This window comes from Condylura cristata, unplaced genomic scaffold (assembly GCF_000260355.1).
Source record: "Condylura cristata isolate star-nosed mole 26May11 unplaced genomic scaffold, ConCri1.0 scaffold00038, whole genome shotgun sequence".
Lineage (NCBI taxonomy): Eukaryota > Metazoa > Chordata > Mammalia > Eulipotyphla > Talpidae > Condylura > Condylura cristata.
The window spans coordinates 4079224-4104625 of record NW_004567139.1 but is presented as its reverse complement, the minus strand read 5'-3'; the positions used below and the strand labels follow the sequence as shown (position 1 = coordinate 4104625).

General features: G+C 34.1%; 1 protein-coding gene across 2 annotated transcripts in view; it reads left to right on the top strand.

Moving 5' to 3' along the window:
• ABCA5 (ATP-binding cassette, sub-family A (ABC1), member 5) overlaps positions 1-21957 on the top strand; it is a 50343-nt gene extending 28386 nt beyond the window's left edge. Inside the window, exons 18-39 of one of the 2 annotated variants that reach the window (XM_004693461.2) lie at positions 1227-1346; positions 1928-2129; positions 3256-3425; positions 5434-5561; positions 5942-6079; positions 7916-8029; positions 8456-8626; positions 9553-9666; positions 10284-10418; positions 12090-12164; positions 12936-13027; positions 14202-14328; positions 14635-14752; positions 14848-14939; positions 15759-15934; positions 16318-16393; positions 16517-16611; positions 17342-17461; positions 18497-18646; positions 19024-19103; positions 20440-20495; positions 21007-21957. In XM_004693461.2, the coding sequence (XP_004693518.1) occupies positions 1227-1346; positions 1928-2129; positions 3256-3425; positions 5434-5561; positions 5942-6079; positions 7916-8029; positions 8456-8626; positions 9553-9666; positions 10284-10418; positions 12090-12164; positions 12936-13027; positions 14202-14328; positions 14635-14752; positions 14848-14939; positions 15759-15934; positions 16318-16393; positions 16517-16611; positions 17342-17461; positions 18497-18646; positions 19024-19103; positions 20440-20495; positions 21007-21114 (2657 nt within the window). In that variant the 3' untranslated portion in view covers positions 21115-21957. Of the gene's footprint in view, positions 1-1226; positions 1347-1927; positions 2130-3255; positions 3426-5433; positions 5562-5941; positions 6080-7915; positions 8030-8455; positions 8627-9552; positions 9667-10283; positions 10419-12089; positions 12165-12935; positions 13028-14201; positions 14329-14634; positions 14753-14845; positions 14940-15758; positions 15935-16317; positions 16394-16516; positions 16612-17341; positions 17462-18496; positions 18647-19023; positions 19104-20439; positions 20496-21006 lie in introns of those variants that run through there. The other variant, XM_012733121.1, reaches the window with a different exon arrangement.
• Positions 21958-25402: the final 3445 nt, after the last annotated feature.

Genomic DNA, 25402 nt, shown 5'->3' with positions numbered 1-25402 from the left:
ACCAGTATCTTACATTGAGCATAGGTTTTCTTGATTTACCTTGTTATCTTTCTGTGTATAAATATCACACAAATTATCACCTATGTCCCTACATGTCAGGGTTAATTTTTTTTTTCTGCTTTGTTTTGCTTGTGAAAACTAGAATTATTTATACAAGATAACATGTTCCTTTTTAAATTACAAAAAACATTCAGGAAAATCTAACTAGCATGTTAATGATTGTATTGCTTTTATGTAAAGGAAACAAATTATTCCATTTGCTTGTTGGACTTCTGGGAATAAGTTGTAATGTTTATACACATACTAATATACATAGAATTGTCTGTGTATGTCTTCAAGTTGTTTTCCAGTTTCATGATTCCATGATGAATTACATGACTGCATGATAAACTCTTGAATTATTTTAATTGTGGCATTATTTTCCTGGTTTAGATTAAAGAAGTCAAATTCTGTCACCTTTATTTGGGGATTTCTTAATAACCAAAAGGCTATTACTGATGTAGATACTGTACACCTAATTCTCAGAGTGTCTGTCTCATAGTTAGGTAGAAATTGTCTATCTAAATCTAGATAAAAGAAAAAGAATCATTAAAATCATTAACTGGATTGAACTTAATGCGCCCTGCCTATTATTCTCTATGTAAAGTATTTCTTAATGCTTATTTATAATGATAAGTACCTTATGTTTCTCTATAAACAAACATTCCTTGGAGTACTTACTAGTTTATGCAAATGCTTAAGACTCAGGGTTATTGTTGGTTTGTAGTTGTTAGCTGATGTTCATTTTTACTTTATTACAAACTTTATTACAATTACTATATGAACATATATATATATATATATATATTTTTTTTTTTTTTTTTTTTCCCGCTGATCCCTTACACTCTGCTATGAGTGGACATTCTATGGGGGAGGAAAGAGGAGCAAGGTCAGACGAGGGTGGGAAGAGCACACGGGACTATGGTGATGGCACACGGGTGAAGTGGTGGTGAGAAGCCCACGGGAATTACAACTGAGATGGGAAAATGCACGAAATGCAGAATAATGTAAAATATGTCTTTATAAAATAAAAAAAGAATGTTCAAGACTCCCAAGACTAAAAGCTTGAAAACCACTGGGCTCACAGAGTAAAATTAATCATACATTGTTTTTAATACCTTTTTTGGAGTAGTTATGATTGTTGTGGTTAACTACATAACACGCTTTAATTCTTTTTTTTTTTTTAGGTCTCTTTTCTGCTCTAGATACTCATTCAAATTTAGGTGTTATTTCTTATGGTGTCTCAATGACAACGTTGGAAGATGTATTCTTAAAGCTTGAAGTTGAAGCAGAAATTGACCAAGCAGGTAAAAACAAAACCAACGGACATTTTAGGCAGTGAATCAGACAGAAGTGAACTAGACAAATATTTATATAAGCATGTGAAATTTAATTTTTGGAAAGGGGAAGAAATAAACTGGTGAATAAATATGTAACTGAGATACTTGCTGTTAATGGTGGAATAATAGGGTGGTCTTGAGAGGTAGTAACCTAGATGTATCTTGGAGGTCTTGGCTGAGCTGACTACTGTAGCTGTTCAGTAGCTCACTTTCATTGTTTTACATTATTATAGGGGTATTTTCCAACTTATTTATTCAGTCACCTGTTGATAATCATTTAGATTCTTTCCAGTTTATGGGTGTTCTTATATGTTTCAGTGGTTCAATGTACATGTCTCTGTTGAATTAGATCTAGTAGAGAATTTCTGTGTCACAAGGTAGGAATATGCTCAATTTTGATGATAATCTTAAGCATGTGAGAATTCCATTTGTCCTGCATCACCACAAGGCTGAATGCTTCATTAACATGTACTTGCTTCATAGAAGTTTTCATCTTCTTAAGGAATATACCATAATTTCCTAACTTTTTGTTTTGTTTTGACAAATAGATTATAGTGTATTTACTCAGCAGCCACCAGAGGAAGAAATAGATTCAAAGTCTTTTGATGAAATGGAGCAGAGCTTACTTATTCTTTCTGAAACCAAAGCTTCACTAGTGAGCACCATGAGCCTTTGGAAACAGCAGGTGTATACAATAGCAAAGTTTCACATCCTTAACTTGAAACGTGAAAGTAAATCAGTGAGAAGTGTGTAAGTATAATTACCTTCTGCCAGATGAGCTACTTTTTTTAAGAATTCAATTTAGATTAGTCATCTCATTTTTTTAAATGCAGGTATGTAATGATTATATAGTTTTGAAAGGTCAACTATAATTTCATGATGTCAGAAAATTATGCTTATAGTAATTTCATCAAATGTTATTAGAGCCTTTTTAAAAATTGTCACATTTCAGTCTCATGTATAAAATGACAGTGACAATATTCTCTAATTATGTAGTTTTTGAATTACTGTCATTGTATTTAAGTTTATTTTTTGTTTATGATAAAGATATTGCTTAACTTTGTTTAACCTGGGACTTCCAAATATTTAATCATGAGTTTTTTTTAAATCTAAGATACCTATTAACTTTATTGATTTATTTCAATAAAGTATGCTTTTGGGAATGCTGGTTTAGACATATTTATAATTAAAAATGGTTTTAAAATATTATTGAGTTTCTGAAGATTATAAAATGCTCAAGTCTGATAACTAACTCTGTCTACCCATTTGTTCTGGCACCTATCACTTAAAATGGAGATAGTTGCAAAATAAGAGAAATTCTGCCGTCCAGACAGTAAGAAGGTTTTAGAATTATGACCTAGCCCAGCTATAAGTGATGATCCCTAGAACTGTGGTATACAGTGAAATTAATGTGGGGAGGGATTATCAGCTATCAATCACACAAAGTTGTACTATATTTTCATTTTCTTCTCTGTGTTTAAAATTTTTTGTGTCATGTGTTCTAAAAATCAGTGGAGAGTAAACAGAATAGAAGTAGTAATTGTCCCTGAGGGGATTATTACACCTTTATATCTGTAATGAGATGTAAATACGACATAAGTTCTGGTTCTTTAAAAATGGAGGCTCCAGAGTTACATACCTGTACAAACTGTTACAGTGACTCTGGTTACTGTTGACATAATTGTTTAACTATTAATGTTGTCAGTGAATGTTGCTTTCCTGTCCAGCCTTGTCACAAAATCATTTGGGAGAATGGAAATTTGAATTCTAAGAACTTTTGTTTGTTAATGAGTATTTTAATTGTCATTTGGTGGAAGATGTTTTAGCAAATTTACATACTGATGTGCCTTGAATTGCTTTTTACTTTCCCTTTTAGGCTGCTTCTGCTTTTGATATTTTTTGCAGTTCAGATTTTTATGTTTTTGGTACATCACTCCTTTAAAAGTGCTGTGGTTCCTGTCAAACTTGTTCCAGACTTATATTTCCTAAAGCCTGGAGAAAAGCCTGACAAATACAAAACAGATCTTCTACTTCAAAATTCTACTGGTGAGAGTGTGTGAAGGTCTGTGAATGTGTGTTGGTTGGGGTATAGGGTTGAGGGTACACATAGGCCAGAAGTCTGGATCTTTAGAAAGAATGCAAGGTAAAGGCTGCTATGTCTGCTCAGCTATAACTTAAATAAAATAGCTTATTGATGCTGACTGATTGTCACAAAAGTGATTATTCTGGTTAAATTGTAGGTGACAATTTTTTTAAATGGCCTAATGTATACATTTTAATAAAATTTCTCTTTCAAAAAAATGTCATCATGTGCCATCTCACTCAAAGTCTGAGTAGCAAAAATAAACTTCAGAAGTTGAAAGACCCTCTGCAGAAAGAGTTACAGCATGTTGTATTTATGCAGTTGTGTATCTAAGTAGATATGTTTAATTTAAACAATTCTTCGAAGACTGAGAAGTTTAGTAGAATTAAGTGGATGGCCTTAGATATAAATATTTATAATCAACTATCTTAAATTTGTAACGAATGTTTTTGGATTGGCTATTGGTTATTCTTATGTAAGTGTCAAATATGAAGACTAAAACTCATGTGGCCAGAAGCAAGGCACAAATGGTAAAAACTAGTTTTTGAAATGTTAAAACCTTATACAAAATTCATTCATTTACAATCAGTTCTTTTAACATCCTCCATATGTACAGATAGTTCGTAGTCCCCAGATTCTTAGATAAATCAAGGTTATCTAACTAGCAGATACACAGCAAAACAAAAACAACCTTGTTTGTTTATCTTGCTAGCTGTGTTAGAAAGTTGCCTGACATGTAACCCTTTCTATGCTCATCAACTCTGTAGATTGTTTTCTAATGCTTCACCTACATTCTATTTTCTTTTCTTTCGGTTTACTATTAACTTCAGAGTCTTGACCCGTGTTGAAATACCATAGTTAGGGGTTATTTTAATTTACTCTTAAAAATCATAACTCTTAAAAGCTGGCTGTCAGTGTATACATTGGAGGAGGAATACATTTAATTATGTTACTAAAATGTACTGCATGAAACTGTGCTTGGATAGTGTAACATTTTTTGCAGTTGGAGAATTGTACATAAATGACAAACTTTCTGTTTTGCGTTCATCCTCACTGATCTGTAGACATTCTAGTATTTTCAAAGCGATGTCTCTTTTGCTGATTTTAGTACTTCTAGAGTGGGTTGTGTATGTATCTCTTATTTTCTGAGGCCTTGTTGTAGGTTCTAAGTAGAGCCATGTTCCCACCAGGCAGTGCTGGCCTCCTTAGGTCTGTGCTGGGTGGTGTCTTGCCCTCCTCGTAAGGCTTTTGTGGCACAGGTCTCACTGTTCCTTAAGATCTAACGCAGGCACTGGGTTAGGAGTATCTGTGGCCTCACCAAAAACTCCACTCTCTGACTTTCAAGTTTGGGGTGGAGTCACACCCCTTCTGCCATACTCAGTTATGATGGTTTGTATCGTCCTTGAATCCCACTTTTTTTGAAGATGGAAGGGAAATGTTCATAGAACACATTGGTAAAATCTGAAATTCAAAACAGTCTTTAAAATCATTCCCTTGACTTCAAGCAGTTTAAAGATTACATGTGAATGGAAACCTGATCATGTGTTTTAATATTTTAAGTCAGTTAAGGTAACTGACATTTACTTGTTTGTTCCATACCCTACACACCCTCACCTCTACATTTCTGAGTCAGGCACTTGTCTTGTTACAAAAAATTAGCAGGTAGATTTTTAGTCTCACCATTTAACAAACTTTCAGGTGAGTGTAATAGATAAACTTTCAATGTGAGCAGTAATAGTAGTAGCAACAGCTAAAACACGTATGCCAGTTTCTGCTCAAAGGCCTGTATGTATATATCCACTTGGGTGTGAATCTAGTGTGATTGGCTCCAGAGTCAGTGTTCTTATTTATGTCTTATCTAATGAAGATGAAATGCTTCTTTATAAAGAGAGACCTCTTTCTAATGTCATCACAAACCTATGTCTGTTTCTCAGTTAAACTAATTATATTATTTGCTTTTTTCAATACTAGACTCAGATATCAGTGACCTTATTGACTTTTTAACAAACCAGAACATAATGGTGACGATGTTTAATGACAGTGACTATGTCTCTGCTGCTCCTCATAGTGCAGCTTTAAATGTGATGAATTCAGAAAAGGTGAGAAGGGGAGGGGATGCCCATTTAAAAGTTGTAAAGGATTGATACTGCCTCTAAAATTAATCATTTGCTGATTTGACTTCAGGTGGAAATAGAATTTCCTTTTAGAAATAACTGGATTATTTGTTGTATATTTTATGTCCTGATGGATGACCAATATATAATAAAACTATAGGGAATTCAATTTGACTTTATGCTTTTTTTTTTCAAATAGCAAAATGTCTATAGATTCAATATCAGATTGTCTTTATCTACTATTTCTGTGATTCACTATGGTTCATGAGAATTAGCTTAGGTCACAAGAAAAGATTGGTACATAGCAATGTGCCTCTCGCCCTTCTATACATGGTATGTCATAAGTCTCTCTTTTTCAATTGTAGGACTATGTTTTCTCAGCTATTTTCAACAGTACTATGGTTTATTCTTTACCTGTATTGATGAATATCATTAGTAACTACTATCTTTATCGTGAAAATGTGACTGAGAGCATCCAGGTCTGGAATACCCCATTCTTTCAAGTAAGCAACTTAAAAAAATAATGTGTGTAGCTATATAAGATGTCTTATATTGTTTTAATTAGTGTGTGGTCACAATTATTTTCTGTAAACACCAATAACCAACTTTTTAAACATTGTATGTTTGACTCCTAGCACTCTGCTCACTCAAACTTCTTTTTACTTTACGTACTTACCTATACTCTGTTGTCTGCCATGTAACACCCTTCACTCATTTTGCTAAGCCTTTAGACATTTGTGGATGCGTAGTTACAACAATGGCTTTTCTATTCTCCTTTCTCCCTATTTTTATAAAACCTTACACTTCTGTTATGTTATTGCTCACTGTAGTACCTGTATCCTTTGTCAGCTGTTTTAAAATACCCTTGGTTGATACATATTCAAAGATGAGGAATTACATAATTTCTAGTAATTTTCACTTCTCTTAATATTCCTTTATTCACATTTATTAAGTCTTTACAGTAGTCAGACCCTTTGCTAATGTGAGGGGTATAGCAGTCAAAAAAAAAATGCTCTACATAATAGAAATAAATGTGGGAGTGATGGTAGTAGATGGGGAGAATGGCTAGCGTGTACCTAGTTGTAGTTTGAGGGTTGGTGGGGAAGCAACTAGGAAAGAATTGAAGAACAACTAGAAACTGAAATGTCTAGATAGAGGAAATAGCAAGTCCAGAGATTCAAAAGTGAAAGGAAAGCACACCAGAAATATATTAGACATAAATAGAGTGAGAAAGACTAAGGTATGAAGCTAAAGATCTCCACAGAGGCCGGGTTTCGAAAAGCCTGGAGAGTTACCTCAAGGAATTTAACTCCTTTCTCAGTAGATCACTTGAACTTCTACATGTTTTTAAGCTGAGAATTGGCATGATTGATGCTTGAAAAGGCCAATTAAGCTACCTGTATGGAATGAAGTGGCAAGTCAGCACTATAGACACGGAAGACTATAGACCAGTAGGAGGTGGTTACAGTAATTCAAATGAGAATCCATGTAGCTTGAACTAAGGTACAAGGTAGTAGTTCTGGTAAGAAGTGAATAGATTTGAAAGATGCAACAAGGTAGAAATGCCTGAGAGTTATGCCAGGCCCAGGTGCCTGCTGTACATGATGTGGGCACTTTCTAGGGTATGGTACTGTTCTAGGGCAGAGTATCTTCTGCATCTCGTGGGTATATGTTCTTACAAGGGGAAGAAGATGACCTTGCTGACTGTTGGGGACAGTGCAGTACCCTTGGTCTTGGGTAGTCTGAATTTGGAAAAGGTTGCTGTTTGTACCTGCTTCCTTGATCAGCCAGGGAACATTAGCTATTATGGGAACATTAGGGACTGTGGGATTTCTGTAGGGTATTCAACTGCTGGAGAGAAGCAGCTTTTCTTCCCTAGGAAGCTGAGGTTGGGTGCAGCTTTTCTTAATGGGAAAAAAGGAAACCCCAAGGTGCCAGTTTGTTTATAGGCCAGGCAACCAATGAAGTGTTAAAGATAATCATGGTCTCTGCATAGGACCACTGGTGGACATGTTAGTGGCTACTTATGCACATTATTGTTTTGAATTAAATTAATTTATTATAGATAAAAAATGGAAGTGCATTGGTTTGCGAAGGAAATTAAATTTATATTATAGATAAAATAAAAAATGGAAGTGTGTTGGCTTGCCAAGGATTGTACATGACAAAGTTGGTGCTATAATTCGGCCAGTCTAATATTGTCACTCATTTTTTTCATGTAGACTGTGCCTGGCTAAGACATCCTAATATTTTCTCAGAGGTCTTGATAGTCTTTTAGAAAGTATTAAGGCGATATAAAGTGATCCTCATTCCCATTTCTTATTTTGTGGTTCTTTCAGGAAATTAAGGACATAGTTTTTAAAATCGAGCTGTATTTTCAAGCAGCTTTACTTGGAATCATTGTTACTGCAATGCCACCTTATTTTGCCATGGAAAATGCAGAGAATCATAAGGTAATGACTCAGAAAAAAAGCTACAGGTATCTTGTTGGTAAGAAATCTCATATAAAAAAACCTACTTTGCATGAGTATAATTATAATTATTTCAGGAAAAAATGAATAGAATGTAAATTAATTAATTGTAATTTACTATAGTGATAGTAAATAACATGTATTGAGTTCTTGCCATGTGCTTTAAAAGTTACATTCTTTAACGCTTACAGTATTGTGAAGTTTTCTGTTGCACACTTTATCTGTCAGGAAGTGGAGACTGGGCTAAATGGAATTTATATTTAGCTGTAAGAAGGCCTTTTATTACCTGGAATATGACACAATTTATTGTCTTAACATAAAATGAAGAATTCAACAATAATTTTCTAGGGGGTTTCATTTGTTTTAAAGTTATAACCAAAATTTTCGGTTTTTTTTTTTTTTTTTCAGATTAAAGCTTATACTCAACTTAAACTTTCAGGTCTCTTGCCATCTGCATATTGGCTTGGACAAGCTATTATTGATATACCCTTATTTTTTATTGTTCTTACTGTGATGCTATCAAGTTTATTTGCATTTCATTATGGATTATATTTTTATGCTGTAAAGTTCCTTTCTGTGGTAAGTCCTTATGCTATTTATAAATACAGTGTTATTTTAGGAATTAAGTATTTACAGACCTGACAATTGACTAGTTGAATAATTTGCACATTATTTATTTTCACTAGCATCTGATTACTTTACATGGTACCTGTGATCAATGAAATTTATATTATTATAAGTAATTTTTCAAGACAATACCTTATACTATTCTGAAATAATTCCTTGAAACTGAGATAGTCTTTCATGTAGACTGCCTACTAAAGAGTAATCAGGAAAACTTAAAACAATCCTACCTTAAAATGTCTTCCTTGTCTCTGTACCTGAAAATTATTTTACAGTGAAATTATTTCACTGCATAATTTAAAATGTGACTTAAACCAAGGAACATATGATTTGCATTCATGATCACTTGTTAGTCATTGTAATAAGTTCTTTCATATGAATGATTATATTAGGAAAAAGGGAAAACAGCAAATGAGGTTGGGTTTGCTGAAAAATAAAACTTATCAGTTTATAGACATCATGATCTAATTAATTTCTGTCTTTAAATTCAATTTTCTGTAAATATTTAAAAGATGCATTAAATACTGTAGCTAATAGTTAATTGACAAAAATAAAGTTATAATCAGCTACAGTGGTTTTTATAATAAAACAAGAGATAGTATTTTACTTGGCATGAAAAACAATGGCAAATAATGTTTAATTTAACTGACTTTTTTCTTGATGGAGTTAGTAATTAGTTAAACATCACAAGTGTCATGGTTTTAAGAAATTTGTGGATGGTGACTCCTACATAACCACAATTTCAGTTTTTGTAGTGTTTTGTTAAGCAGTAAAATTTGAAGAATAGTCATTCCTTGATACTTTAACATGACTGGTATTATATCATATATATTGCTAATTATTCATATTTTTACCTAAAAATGTGCATTGATGTTTTACAGGTTTTTTGCCTTATTGGCTATGTTCCATCAGTTATTTTGTTTACTTATATTACATCCTTCACTTTTAGAAAAATTGTAAATACCAAAGAATTCTGGTCATTTATCTACTCTGTGGTAAGTCACATTTTAAAATTATTTCATCCAAACTTTATGATTTGAAAGTCATGAACTTTCATCATGGCACTTAAAGGTATTACTGTGTCTTTTCTAAGACTAGGAAATGTTTAGGTGATCAGCAGCATCTTTTTTGATGTGTATTTCTTTTCCTCATCATTCATTTCATGAAAGGGTGATAATGAAAGCATTTAACAACTGCATGGCAAACTGGTACCAGGTATTGATGCTTCCTAGTGTAGTATCACTCTGGTTACGTGTTGTTTGTTTTTTATTTTTTTGTGTGTACAAGAACTGGAATTTGGTTCAGAGTTGTGGGGGGTGAGAAGATTCACCAGAGACAGAGTGGGAAGCAGGCAGATCTACTGAAATGCACTGCTGAGGGGAATACTGGGCCAGACAGGAGAGGTCTGTTGTGCCATGTAGGTCACTCCCTGATGGGGATTGAACTGAGGTCTTAGTGGTGATTGTGCTGAGAGTCAACCACTAGACCACCAGGGAGGCCCTGGTGTTTTAATAAAAGATTAGAAGTTAATCCTGAGGCCCAAACTTCGAAGTAAGTTTGTATGAAATATCTAAACATTTTTTTCACTGTCTTCTCCTTTGTTTTCCTTTAGACAGCGTTGGCTTGTATTGCAATCACTGAAATAACTTTCTTTATGGGATACACAGTTACAGTTATTCTTCATTACACCTTTTGCATAGTCATTCCAATCTATCCACTTCTGGGTTGCCTGATTTGTTTTATAAAGGTAGGTCTACTAGATATTTTAATATCTGAAAAGCATAAATACTGCCTAGTTTTTGAGATCTTAGTTCATGTACTGAAACTGATAAAACAGACATGTTAGCTACATGAAGATTATTAATACAATAGTTTGAAATATGGACTCTTCAAATATGTCTTTAAACCTTAAAGTCTCAAAGGAGAACTGTGTCCACCATAGGCTTTGATGCCCAGGATGATGTACATAAATTACCAATAGGACCTCCCTTCAGCTAGTCTTCATTTCGGAGGAGTTTTCAAAGATTATGTATTTCATTGTAAAGAAATGAGAGGAGGTAAAGTACAAGATATTTTTTCCCAAGGAGAGATAAAGTTGGATTAGTTTTATTAAATCTGGATAATTGGGAAAAAGACCCTATGTAATTGGAAAAAAATTGAGTGATGAATTATTAAATTGGGGTGATGGCTAATTAATTCGATTCACACATCTCCTTACCTCTGTCCCTGTCTTGCTTCAGTTTAATATGCTAACTATTTTTCTTCCCTGATAGAAATATTTGGGGATGGAGAATCTAATTGTAAACTTATTTATAGAGAATACATGTTAATAAACAAATGTGTTTCTTTTATTTTAATCTAGTTATTTTTATACATTGCAGTTAAAGCAGATTACTTTCAAAATTTTTGATACAAATTTGTAGGCTTGTTCCTTCCTATAAAGCAATTCTGATACTACCCAGAGTTAACAGACACTCCCATGGGTTAAAGACTAGTCCAACAAGACTGTCCCCACTGCAGGTGACAGTGCAAGGAGAGGGCCCCAGGGTAGCCACATTTCTGTCTGACTTGGCTGCCAGTCGAGGTTCCCAGTATTTCTTAGGTTCTTCTTCTTCTTCTTCTTCTTCTTTTTTTTTTTTTTTTTTTTTGTCTGTTAAAGCCCACGAATTTAGGTATCTAAGACTTTATTAAATGATTCATGAATTGGGCAGCACCCCACCTAGATACTAGGGCCTGTTTTTTGTTTTTTTTTTTAAGATTTATTTATTTATTCATATAGAACTGGGATACAGGCCAGAGATGCGGAGGGTGAGAGGATTCACCATAGACAGAGTGGGGAGCAGAACAGGCAGATCGACGAAGTACACTGCTGAGGGGAGCAGCGGGCGGGTCAGGAGAGGTCTGCCACGCCATGTGGTCACCTCCAGGGCAGGCGGGAATCGAACTCCTGGAGAAGTGGCTTAAGCTTCTCAGTGCTGTGCTTTAACCCGCTGCGCCACAAGGGAGGGCCCTGGTTTTTTGTTGTTGTTGTTGTTTTTTTTTTTTATTAGTTATGAAACTACTATGAACTCAGGGAAATACTGCATTTGTTATTATTAGTTCATAGAAGGGCCCCAAGTGTTTAGGGTTTTATGGAAGTTTCAGTAATTAGAGAGGACAAGTCCATCAGTCTTCAAATCTCACTCACCTCCCTAATGGGCCCTAATGGGGTTTAGAAAGTTCTAAACCTCGAACCCCATCCTCTAAAAATTACCACTTTAACCTAACCTTGGCTTTGGTTGAAAGAGGTTTCTTTCAAGTAATGGAAGATGTTCCCATCATTTTTGTCACTCAGGGAAATTCAAAGGTTTTTAGAAGCTTTGTCAGGAACTTGGATCAGAGACCAAATATCTTATCACAGTATCATTTTTTGCCATAGATTTCTTGGAAGAGCATTCAAAATAATGGAGTCATCTATAATCCATGGGACAGACTGCTGGTGGCAGTTATAGCGGTAAGAAGCAACACACTTTTTTGTGTGTTAGCATATCACCTTAGGCATAGTTTGGGTGTATGATTTTAGCTCTCTTTTTAGCTTTTAATCTATTGCAAAAATATGAAGGTTCATCAAGTGTGTTACTTAATGCAAGCTAGTGAGCATTTTGAGTATACTACCCTTCATTTATTGATTGTGTCCACTTTAATATACAAGGTCTTTTCATATCATTAATTCAGTTTATTATAACTAACTTCTTTAGATACAAGAGCAAAGCCTTTTTTGTTTTTAAGGATTTACTTATTTATTTATGTACACAATAACTGGAATGTAGGCCAGAGGTGCAGGGGATGGGAGGTTTCATCAGAGACCAAGGAGGGAGTAGAACAGGTGGATTGACTGAAATCCACTGCTGAGGGGAGCAGCGGGTAAACAGGAGAGGTCTGCTGCATCATGTGGGTCAGCTCCCTGACTAGGGATTGAACTTGTTCTACAGTGGCAGTGGAGAGCTGGATGGAACTGAGACTAACCCCTGCAGCCCCAGGGAGGCTCCTTTTGTTGTTGTTTTTAATGAAACTGTTAACCAGTAAACTTTACAGAGTTAGGATGATATGTTAAGGGTTATTTTACTAAAAATCTACCTTGTCTTATATTAAAATTTATTAACTCATACCCAAAAAAGATGTGATTAATTTTTCTGATAATGGCATGGAAGCTGATGTATGGGGTCTTTGTTCTTTTGGCATATGGAAAAAAGATTGCGTCATAACCTGTTATGTGTTCTTTTAGCCGTATCTGCAGTGTGTACTGTGGATTTTCCTCTTACAGTACTATGAAAAAAAACATGGAGGCAGGTCAATAAGAAAGGATCCCTTTTTCAGGTTAGTAAGATATTTTTCAAATTTAATGTTTTCTAGTGTATTTAGAGTTGTACAACTATCAGTATATTTTGATTTTAGATCACTTCCATCGAATCCCAAAGAAACATTGCCCCTGCTCATTCTCCATCTATGCCATCCAGCCCTAAATATTGCAGATCTACATTGTCTCTAGGCTTGCCAATTTCAACCTTTCTGTGAATGAAATTGTAATATGTAGTCCTTTTTTTGTTTGTTTGGCTTCTTTTACTTAGCACAGTTTTTTAAATGCTCATCACATTGGGGAGGAAACATCATTTTCTTTTGACCCTTCTATATTCATGGCTGAGGTACCCTTGTAATGAAAGATAAGCAGGAGAGAACAGTTAGAAGGTGGGTAATGGCTTGCACCATTTCAGGAAGTTATTCAGTTTATCCCGGAGAGCGGCACAGGGTGTATTCTCCTGTAGCTTTCCAGTAAGTACTACTGAAAGATATGTACTAGCAGTGCAGCATCTCTGTGACCCCAGCCACTGCAGTGGCAGAACAGCCCCTGAGAGCATAGAGACTTCGGCTGCATGCCTAGTGACAGTAGTAGTTGATTTGTTTGTTTTTTCCTTGATCTTTTGTATTCTTCCTATAAGTGAAACCATTCAGTAGTTTTCTTTTCCCTTCTGACTTATTTCACTGAACATAATCCCTTCCAGCTCCATCCATGTTGCGAGGAATGGCATTAGGAATACTACCCTGTCTTCTTAATCTGATCCTCTGTCCATAGCACTTGCTGTTAGATCTCTTGCTAGTTCAGAATTTCCGTGTCAGCTCTTTTTCTTTGCCTGTTTTTGTGATGTTCTGATAGGTTCTCACTTCCGCCCTCTAGATCTGCTCTGCTTGGGCAATCCCACTTGCATACATGCTGTAAATTCTTTGAGGGAAAGCTCCACTCTTTTTTCCCCATCTTTTTATTTTTGTGTGAAATAGTGCCTGAATCATACGGTCATAAATAATATTGTTGAATAAATGAATGAATATGGTAATATGCAAACGATAGCAGTAAGTGAAAAATAGCTCTGTAATTCCTTCTTTCAGAGATAACAAAAGGCACATACACAAATATTTCAGTCTTTTTTTCTGTATAGTGCTTAACTTGCCTACTATGTAAAGTTAGAAAATCTACTATGTTTTTTTTTATATGTAGGATCTTTTCAACAAAATCCAAACATAGGAAGTTTCCAGAACCACCAATCAATGAGAATGAGGATGAAGATGTCAAAGCTGAAAGACTGAAGGTCAAAGAGCTGATGAGCTGCCAGTATTGTGAGGAGGTGATGTGGTCTGTATTGCTAAATCATGTTAGACAAGCAGTGATCAGTTTCCCACTCACAGGAGTTAAACTGGAAAAATAGTTTTCTTTCCATACAATTCAGTCTGAAAATAGGTCTGTCTTTGATAAAATATTTGGTCCACTTTAGAATAAGCCATTGTTTCAGTCATAAATGGATATGTATTTATACAGTACCCCTTATCTGTAAATTAATTATTGTGTTATGGACATGAGTTATATACCAGCTGCCATTTCATGATGGTTTCTAATTTATAAATATCTTTCTCAATCCTGTTTCCCTTATTAGAAACCAGCCATTATGGTCAGCAATTTGCATAAGGAGTATGATGACAAGAAAGATTTTCTTCTTACAAGAAAAGTAAAGAAAGTGGCAACTAAATACGTCTCTTTCTGTGTGAAAAAAGGCTGGTGTTTAATTATTCCTTTTCTTAATTTCCAGAAGACTTAATTTGTATTTTTAGTTTGGTTTATGTGATGATTTTTCTTTCAATTCCTTTAGGAGAGATCTTAGGACTCTTGGGTCCAAATGGTGCAGGCAAAAGCACCATTATTAACCTTCTGGTTGGTGATATTGAACCAACTTCAGGCCAGGTATGATGAACAAGGATGTGGGATATGTTCACTATGACTTATATTTTTAATTAAAATAAGTTTGTCATGGCATGTTAGGAATTTAGTGCTTTGGTTTTATATGTTTTGGGGGTTAAGTTTTAAGATAGCTTGATCAAATTATGATCTTTTTTGGTTATCTGTGAATTTGATGTACTCAGTAAAAATGTGATATTGACACACATACACAAGATTTTTGTTTTCATAATTATTACATTTATGGATGCTTTCAACCACCATAGTAGAAGACAGTTATGTGAGCTAACAGAGCAAAGGGAACTAATCTGGACCCTGCCATTAAATTGTCTTTGACTATAAGCCTATCACTCACCAGTTCATAAGAACTTCATAAAACTGCTCGGATCCAGTCTCCTGCTCCTTCTCCCTTGCTTGCTTACTTCACACCTTGTGTTCTCAGAGAATATCAGATACACCCTTTTCTCTGCTTTTTTTTTTTTTCCTTAGCTATTTCTTATGTTGGCTATTTTTACCCCCTAGAAATCCATATGCCCAAATTTGCTTAACTCTCTGCCTGAAATCCTAACTTCTTGTGCGGCCTCCTGATGCTCCTAGTTAAAATTGGGATCCCCTTCACATGCACCCTTTGCTCCTAATCACCGTTTTTGCTGTCACTGAACTCCCACTTAGCTGTGTGTGTCCTTTCTTCATCAAAAGCAGTTAAAAATTATGATCCTAAATTACCCCAGCTTTAGGAATGAGTTTGAATTAATCCACTTGCCACTTCCTCCATAGTGTAAGCTAAGCAAAAATAATTAGTTAAATTAAATTGTATTTCTGTAGGTATTTCTAGGAGATTATTCATCAGACTCAAGGGATGGTGATGATTCCAATAAGTGTATGGGATACTGTCCTCAGATAAATCCTCTGTGGCCAGACATTACATTACAGGAGCATTTTGAAATTTACGGAGCTGTGAAAGGAATGAGTGCGAGTGACATGAAAGAAGTCATAAATCGGTAAAATTTAGAGCCTTTTGTTTCCCTGGGAAAAGGTTTATATTCGCATTTTAAAAATGTTATAGCAGGCATTTCCATGGATCAGAATTTTTATAGCAAATACTGCTTTTTGTTATGTATCCTTTACCAAATCATAGTAACTATAAATATGAAAGGCAATTTTTGTATTTCTAATTAATGAATGAATGTACCTAATACTGCCATCAAACTAATTTAAAGTGAAGCTTTTCATCAAGACATTAATTGTTTAAGATGATCCAAACAGGAGATCTAATTATAGAAGTTTCAACTGCATACTCTTAATAAAAAAGAATGTTAGTCTTCACACATTTGTATTTCTTTGCATCATGGTATACTTTTCTTTATTGTCTATTGTTTTGCAGAATAACAAATGCACTTGATTTAAAAGAACATCTTCAGAAAACTATAAAGAAACTACCTGCAGGAATCAAGCGAAAGGTACTGCTGTTCAATGACAAATATCTGAATGCTTTATTGACAGTTTAGTGCCTCTCTGTCTTGATAGAGTTCCTCATGACAGTCCTTCATAGTTACTCTGGCTCCTCTTTTCTTTCCTTCTAGTTGTGTTTTGCTCTGAGTATGCTGGGGAATCCTCAGATTACGCTGCTAGATGAGCCGTCTACAGGTATGGACCCTAAAGCAAAACAGCATATGTGGTGAGTACTACACGAAAGTCTCTATACTGTATCATACTTTAAATAAAAGAATGTTTTATAACTAGTGGTTTTATATTAGTCATATATACATGTGTATTTAAAACCCTACACACAAAATAATAATTAAAAATGAAGCTCTTTAATTTCTAGACTTTCCCTTAAAGTTTTTAAAACTTTATATTTTTTCTTGAAGTATTAATGATATTAGTGTATTTCATAGCAAAAATGTATAGGTAATTATTAAAATGGTAATACTGGCTGAATAGTTTTTAAAAGCTGTTTTTCTGGTGATTTGACATATAAATTGCTTTTCTCATAATAGTATTATCTTGAATTTATGTTTCAATTCTTCCTGGGAATTCAGATGCTTGCTGGTTGTCTAGCCCTTTGAGTATAGACTTTCATGTCTATTGAATGTTTTAAATGCTTGTGAAGATCTCCCTATATTTCTATGGTTACTTTTGTTTTTACATAAAAGGCATCAATTTTTATAATTCAATTTTTAGCGCACTGAGTCATTTAAAATCATAGAATTTCTGTTCATTTGACAAGCTTTCAAAAGTTAAGGAAGTAGAATAGAAAAAATAATATTTTTGCAGCAGCTTATAGCTATAGCAATTGATATTTGATAAATTTTAATCTAATTAAATAGCAAAAAAATTTTTTACCCAGGTATTGTCATTAAAACTCGACTGCTTTCCTCTCTTTTTATTTTATTTATATTTTGTAGGCGAGCAATTCGAACTGCATTTAAAAACAAAAAGCGGGCTGCTGTGCTCACCACTCACTACATGGAGGAGGCAGAGGCTGTCTGTGACCGTGTGGCTGTCATGGTGTCAGGGCAGTTAAGGTACAGCTGTCTGAATGCGCTCCTGGCGGGAAGGAGGGCCTGCGGTCTCAACACGTCATTTCAAAAATTGATCCTATTAATTTAAATGTTAAGAAAATGCTTCCTTATTTGAGTTTTGAATGAGTTAGCTTTTTATAGAATTACTTGGACATTTTTTTTCTCTAAAAAATGACTATTTAGCTACTTCGTATTTAAAATTAATTATTCAACAACTTGTAGTGTTATTTTCAAGCATATTATTTGTTATTTCTAAATATTGTTAGGTATTAGATTGGGTTAGAACCCAAAATATAAAATAAATATATGTGAATTCATACTTGTTTAAATAAATGATTCATTGAATAAATAAATGTGAGAGATAAGACAAATTTTCCTTCCAAGAAAAATTCTAAACAATGTATGTAGATACTGCCCCTCTAGGAGGGAAAGCCTAACCCACTTCCCAAGGATTATGTGGACTCCATAAGTCTCTTCTAATGTCCAGGAAGGGGAGCACAGCAACTTCAGCCTTAACAAAACAAGGTCATGTGCTCTCTGAAATCATGTGATAAGGAAGGTACATTGACTCTGTAGTGTTTTGTCCATAATCTCACAACTCCACCTAAAAAATGAGGAAACATCAGAACCCTATGAATTGAGGAGCTTTCTATCAAAATGCCTGGCCAGTTCTGCAAATTGTCAAAGTTGTGAAAAATAAAGAGTAAGAAGCTCACAGTGAGACTTATGGGGAGACCAGGCATATGGTCACTGCAGTGTGGTGTTCTGAGTAGAGACTGGGACAGAAAAAGGACATTAGTGGAAAAACTGGTAAAATTCAAAAATAGTAAGGTACTAGTATTGATTTTTTAATTTGGACAAATATGCCAAAATGAAACGAGGCTGGGATCTATAAAGGTATTCTGTATTACATTTGTAACTTTTCTATAAATTTTGGAGTTTTCTGGGAAACATTTAAATAATTTCTTTAAGTGAGAAATCATTCTTTGACACTATTAAGTAGTTTTATATGTGAACTCTCTTTAAAAATTACTATAGATGCATTGGGACAGTCCAGCATCTGAAGAGCAAATTTGGAAAAGGCTACTTTTTGGAAATTAAATTAAAGGACTGGATAGAAAATCTAGAAATAGACCGCCTTCACAGAGAAATTCAGTATATTTTCCCAAATGCAAGCCGTCAAGAAAGGTAAAGATTTTTAAAATTTAGATTTCTTTGTAGAACCATAATCATTAAAACTGGTTATTATTAAGGGATAAAACTCTGTGTGATCAATAGCGTAGCCTGATAACTAACTTTTTAAAAAAATCTTAAATTCAATTTTGTATCTAAGGGCTAGACATTTTGATATTGGATAGTATTTAAAATTTTTAAAATTTTTATTAGTCATGACAGTTATTTTATTTTACATTGAAATAGTTCAACCTTTCAAGCAAAGAATTTTTATCTAAATCTCAAGATAAATTATTAGAGTTTAATTTTGAATTTAAAAATTTTTGACTTTATGTTTAGAAAACAGGAATAGTTATTTTTAAAACTGTCCAATATTTTTTCTTTATTTTCAGTTTTTCTTCTATTTTGGCTTATAAAATTCCTAAGGAAGATGTACAGTCCCTTTCACAATCTTTTTCTAAGCTGGAAGAAGGTAAATCATGTTTGATAACATTGTAAAGTGAGTTTTTAGATCATAAAAGAATTTCATTTAAAATACTTAAAAGTTGGAACTCAGTTTACTCTACTAAGTGATGGTAAATAAGAAGATAACCTGTAATTCATCTAAGATACAGATTCTGCAGGTAAACAGTATTGGAGTTTAAACCTTTTATCTTTAGTAGGTAGCACTACAGCCGTTCACATGGCATCACTGAGAAACTCAGCCATCACCGTTCAGTTCTGAAGTGGTGATTAGGTTTTGTGAATCCTTACTTAGTATTGGGCTGTAGAAGTAGCATTGTAGCAACACTCCAGAGGCAGGAGGAGAGAGGAGAAGATAATCATAGACCAGGAGGGGAGACATTTTTAAAAGCTTCAGAAAAGCTTAGTGCATGATGGAATTTTTAGAGTAAAATGTAGAATAAAGATAAGCTGGTACAGGAGAAAGTAGCAGACTCCTGGCTGGAGGACATGTTAATCTCCATGGCGTATCATGGCATTTGTAAACTAAGAAACATCCTGTATTCCCTGGGAACTTTCTGATGATTGAAGAGAACATCTGAGTTTCCTATGGAGACTTAAAGAATTGAGAACCATAAACTTGATATTAGAAAAGATTATGAAAGAATCTGAAATAGGGCCCTCCCTGGTGGTACAGCAGGTTAAAACACAGCACTAAGAAGTTAAAGCCACTTCAGCATGAGTTCAGTCCCCGGCCCGGAGGCGACCCACATGATGCAGCAGACCTGTCCTGATCTGCCTGCTGCTCCCCTCAGCAGTGTACCTCATCAGTTGGCCTGTTCTGCTCCCCACTCTGTCTCTGGTGAAGCCTCTCATCGCCCCTGGACCTGACATGTACCTGTTCTGTATGCATAAATGAATAAATTTAAAAAAAGAAAAAGAAAAAGGATGGGAAATAAATGAGAAAGCTTATGTACTTATGATCAACATCCAGAATCTAGTCCACGAATAGGCTGTGTTAGAATTGAGGAGTGGGAGACAGAGAGTAGGAATGAGCATAAAATACAAAAAATATGAACCTTGAAAAGAGGACAAACTAGTGAGGAAGACAATTGACGAGCAAGGAAGAGGAACTGCTCAGAGAAGGTAAAAAAAGGCAACTATAGTAAGTTTACAGTACTTGGGGCTGTAGAGGAATTGTAGGGTGGACAAGAGAAAACAAAGATAGAGGGACATAACATATTTTTACACCTTCAAATTTAAACAAATTGATTACTGAGATTACTAAAAATTATTTATCATTTAGTTATTGTCACTTTATTGTTTAAAATTGTGATAAATAAAATATTGTTTTTATATTCTAATAGCTAAACATACTTTTGCCATTGAAGAATATAGCTTTTCTCAAGCAACATTGGAACAGGTACTATGAATTTTTTTTTTTAAATGCTTCTGTGGAAGAAAATGCTTGATATGTAATTATTTATGTTTACTTAGAAAGGGAGGGAATTTATGAACCAAACACAAATTGTTGTAGACTATTCCTAAATTTTGTATGAATTTTTAAAACTTTAAGCTTACTATCTGCTTGTTTCAAATAACTCAGTTGTTTTCTTTCTAGTAACAAAAAATGTGCCATGATAGATGGTATTTTATATTAACATATCTGAAGTTATATGACCTATTATTTTTATGAGAGCTATTTAAATTAATCAAAAACAGTCTGTGAATTCTCTAATGTAGCATTAATCTTTATATGTGGTAATGGAGATTATTCTGTTTAAGTGGTCTTAATGGCAGTGAATCACTTTATACTTGAAAGGTTAATGTAATTAGATATAACCTTATACTGATATTTCTGATTTAGTTAAAAATTATTTGAGGTGGTCGTGCTACAGACTGCTGTATTTACTTATTAATTTACTTTCATACAGGTTTTTGTAGAACTCACGAAAGAACAAGAGGAAGAAGATAACAGCTGTGGAACTTTAAACAGCACACTTTGGTGGGGAAGAACACAGGGAGACAGAGTGGTATTTTGAACTTGTATTGTTCAGTTTGCTTATCATATTGATTTCTTTTTCACTTTATTTTAACTTTGGTTTAAAAGGTTTATTGTTTGAGTGGTGACTGAAGAACCATGAAAGCTCTTGGGATTTTCCTGAGTTCTCTTAAATGAAATGCTGTGGTTTTGTGTTTTACTTTTCTTTAAATAAAACTTATGTATAATTAATTGAACATATTGTTGTATCTGCAGTATATTGAACTAATCTGTATGTGAAGTTGAATACTTACTCTTTCACCTTTCTGAAACAATGCTCCTGAATTTATGACTTAAAGAAGTAATTATAGAATTCTTTTGAGCAGTTATCTGTATTTGTAGGTTTACACCATCTTGTTACCTAATGTCCCAATCTAAATAAAAATAACTAATCGGTAAAGGAGAGGTAGAAAAGAAACACAAAGTAAAAGCTTCTTGTTTCTCACTCTTACTTTCTAAAAGAAACTTTGTTTGTGAGTTGACATTCTGAAGAGCTGAAGCTTGGACTCTCAGCTCAGATAGTTGCAGGAGGTGGGGACTCTCAGCTCAGACAGTTGCAGGAAGTGGCATCCCAGGAGGTGCTCATCAGTTACAGTGTCAGAGGAGCATGTTCTGTCAGATGGGTGACCTGGGTATTTAGTTATACTTCTTTTGCCTCTAACAGATTTAGCAGTGTTTTAATTATTAAAGAAAGACTGTGGCTGGAATCTATGAAGTCTGATTCTTTGTAGCTAGGACAGGATCCTTCTTTCTTACCTTTGTGGAAGATAAAAATTTTTGCTGTCTTCCTTCCAAAGAGCACGTTTTGTTTTACTCTAGAATAAAATAATTTTCTTGGTTATCACCTTTCTTGGTAAAGTTTATTTGATTATTTTTCTACTCTAAAGTTTTAAGTATGTAAGTGTGAGATTTATTTATTAACTCACCTCAAATTCACTTTGGAATGTTGTGGGATATAAATGAAGTTTGGGAGATTAAATTAAGGATTAACAGAAAACTACAAAATTCTCTTTTATTAGAAACAGAATTTCCACCCTGTGACAGAGTTGAAGTAAGGTTACGATTAATGAAATCTTAGAAATACTTCTGTAGGACACAGGTATGGACTGTAGACATAACACTGTATAAATAATAGTAGTTGACATTATATTTTCAACAAGCTGAATGAAAGTATTGACTTGGCAAAAACAAGTACATTGAAAGTGTGATTTTTGCATTATCAAGAGCCGTAAAGAACAGCAGCAACAGCAGAAGGATTTGCTGAGTTAATTTAATGACCCTTTAATTATGAAGTGGCTAATTACTGAACATAGGTAATACTTGAACTCTTTACTATATAATAAGACATCTGTAATTTTAGGCTTTACCAGTTGATTTAAAATAGTGTTCATTTCTCAGTCTTAGCACAAGGTGGATGATGTCATTTCCTTCCCTTGCTTTGTCTACTGCTGTGCACATTCCTGAAAGATCCTACTTTACCAGCAGTTTCAAAAGACTTCTAGCCAATCTAAATGAGCTGTTGTACAATCTCCGCTTGGATTTTATAACCACAGCTAAGTTATTGCTTCTTGTAAGATTTAGTTTTAATCTTTATCATGTCAGTTGCCTCATATTAAAAATCTTTTGGATTCTTCCCTTGAGAACCTCACTTTTACATCTTTAGTAAAAGTCATAACTTTTTTAATAAAAGTTGTAACTTTTACTAAATGTTAGTATTGCACGATAAATACAATTAAAGATGCATTTGAAAGAAAATTTTTACCTTTGCAGAGAAAATAATAAATAGCACACTGCATTTTCTAAGCAAATTATTGCTAAATGGTGCAATAACTTCAGATATCTTTTAGTATCTAGTAGTCAAATAAATACCTTGGGCTTCTCATTTGGGTTGTGTTTTTGAAGCCCTCTGTTACCTTAAACACTTGACTTCAGTGTAAGAAACATACATGTCTAATTTACTAGGGTAGTCGGTGAAATCTTAGTTTTTTTTAGAACTCAATTGGACCAACAAAGATTTCTGCTACCTTAGAGTGTGACTCAGACAGAACATTACCTGCCTTCACATGTTGGTTCAGTCACCTTCACATTAGATCTGTGACTGTGTGATCCATGCAAAGTAAATTTCTTTTCCTTAAAACTGAGATTATACTGAATAGTCTAGATACTTTTTTATCTTTGTTCATTCAGTTACGCTAACATTATTGTGCTCTCAGGACATTAAGGAAAGTTTTGTTAATTATTTTAGTTCTTGCATACTAACACTGAACATGTTGGTTACAATTTATTTGTAGTTCTGTTTCCTTATTCACAGTAATAAAAAAAAATTTCCTATTCAGAAGTATAATTTAATTAAACACTTAAAGGAATGGTAAGTGGGGTGGGAAGTAAAGGAAACTGAAAATCAAAGGTGAAGTTTTATCTTTATTTACAGGATATATTTCATGGTTTTAAATATTTATTAGTTTATTTCAAAGTATCTTAAATTACTGATCTCAGAACTTTCTATAGCATTACAAATAAATATAAGGCAAAAGTTAAAAAATTAACTTGTATTTTTTCATACATATTCAAATGTCAAAAGACCAGACTTTACTGAGTGACTGTGGTTTCAGACTAGTATAGTAAAGTAAATCTGTCTGCAGTGATTAGTTTTTCATTTCGCTTTTGCGAAATGAGTGGACTATACATTTCATTTTGTGGGCTTTAATTTTTTTTCCCCAGAGCCTAGTAAAATACTATAGGTGTTTTTTAAAAACAGTTTTGTCTTTTGAACTGGCACAAGTAATAATTTTAACCACTTAACTTGTTACAGTACCTTACTTCAACAGATAGTTAATGACTGTTTCAAGCAATGATTCCTTGGATAGAAAGATGATCAGTTTTGCATCTTACTCTGTTAGCAGGCACATAGATACTTAAATAACTGTAATATAACAAATGCTTTGCTAATAATACTAACAAAATAATGTCGAAGCACAATTCTATTTAGGATAAGAGTTGTTACTGGTTTGTGATGGGCACATTTCATTCTGATTGTACACAGGGTTCATCATACTTATTTTCATGTAGCACATAAATAGGCATTCATTTTTAAAGAATAGAAATGCTTACCCTTAATGTATTTTTACTATTACTAATATTGATTTTTCATTTTCTTTCCTAAAAGAACATTATTACATATAAGGAAAAACTTATTCTCAGGTGAATAATTTTTATATCAGCTGAATTCTTATAAGGTAAACATTTACTTATTTTTTATTTCTAACATGTTACATGTAATTCTCAATGATTTCCTGTGAAAAAATATAAAGATGATTATATTATTAGTAATGCATCTTAACAATTGAAGATTGAGGACAACCCTTCATTTTGTATATTGAAATGGATTCTTTGTTATTTAATACAGACAAATGAATAATAAGTGAGTCATATTAAAAATGAAAAAAAACTGACACTAAAATTGTAATTTTTCAAGTTATCTGAGGGGAATTTTCTTTTTTTTTTAAAGATTTATTTGTGCATAGAGAATTGGGGTACAGGCCAGAGGCTCAGGGGCGGCGAGAGGCTTCACCATAGACAGAGCAGGGAGCAGAACAGGCAGATCAACGAAGTACACTGCTGAGGGGAGCAGCGGGTGGGTCAGGAGAGGTCTGCCACACCATGTGGTCACCTCCAGGGCAGGCGGGAAATCGAACTCTTGCGGAAGTGGCTTTAGCTTCTCAGTGCAGTGCTTTAACCAGCTGCCCTACCAGGGAGGGCCCTGAGGGGAGTTTCCAAGTGAAGAAGGAAAATTAACAGTGTTTAATTCACCTTCCTATTTTAAATTTAAACTAGATTCTCTTGTAGGTTTTTTTAAATCTCAGTCTATTTTGTGAAAATATTCTTTCATTTACATTTTATTACATTAACAGATTAAATGTTTTAACATTATGTCTTATCAGTTTCTTTAGAATTTTTTAGTAAATTTGGTGCTCTTAAACACTTAGGCAAGATTTTAAAAGCACTTGTTTTTAAAGTTGTTTGTTGAAGTCACATTGGTTTAAACATCATATAGGCTTCAGGTGTATGGCACTGTATTCAGTATCGGTGCATACCACACCATGACCACTTCCCAAGTAATGCCTGTCCCCACCACGCAGTTGGTCCCTAACCCAGTTTACTCGTCTTCCTTTCCCTTTCTCCTCTGGCAAACACCTTTCGGTTCTTATTATCTAGAGTTTGTTTTAGTTTGGTTATGTTTGATTTGTGCCTTTTGTTCTCAGCATAATACCCCTAGGTTTACTCACACT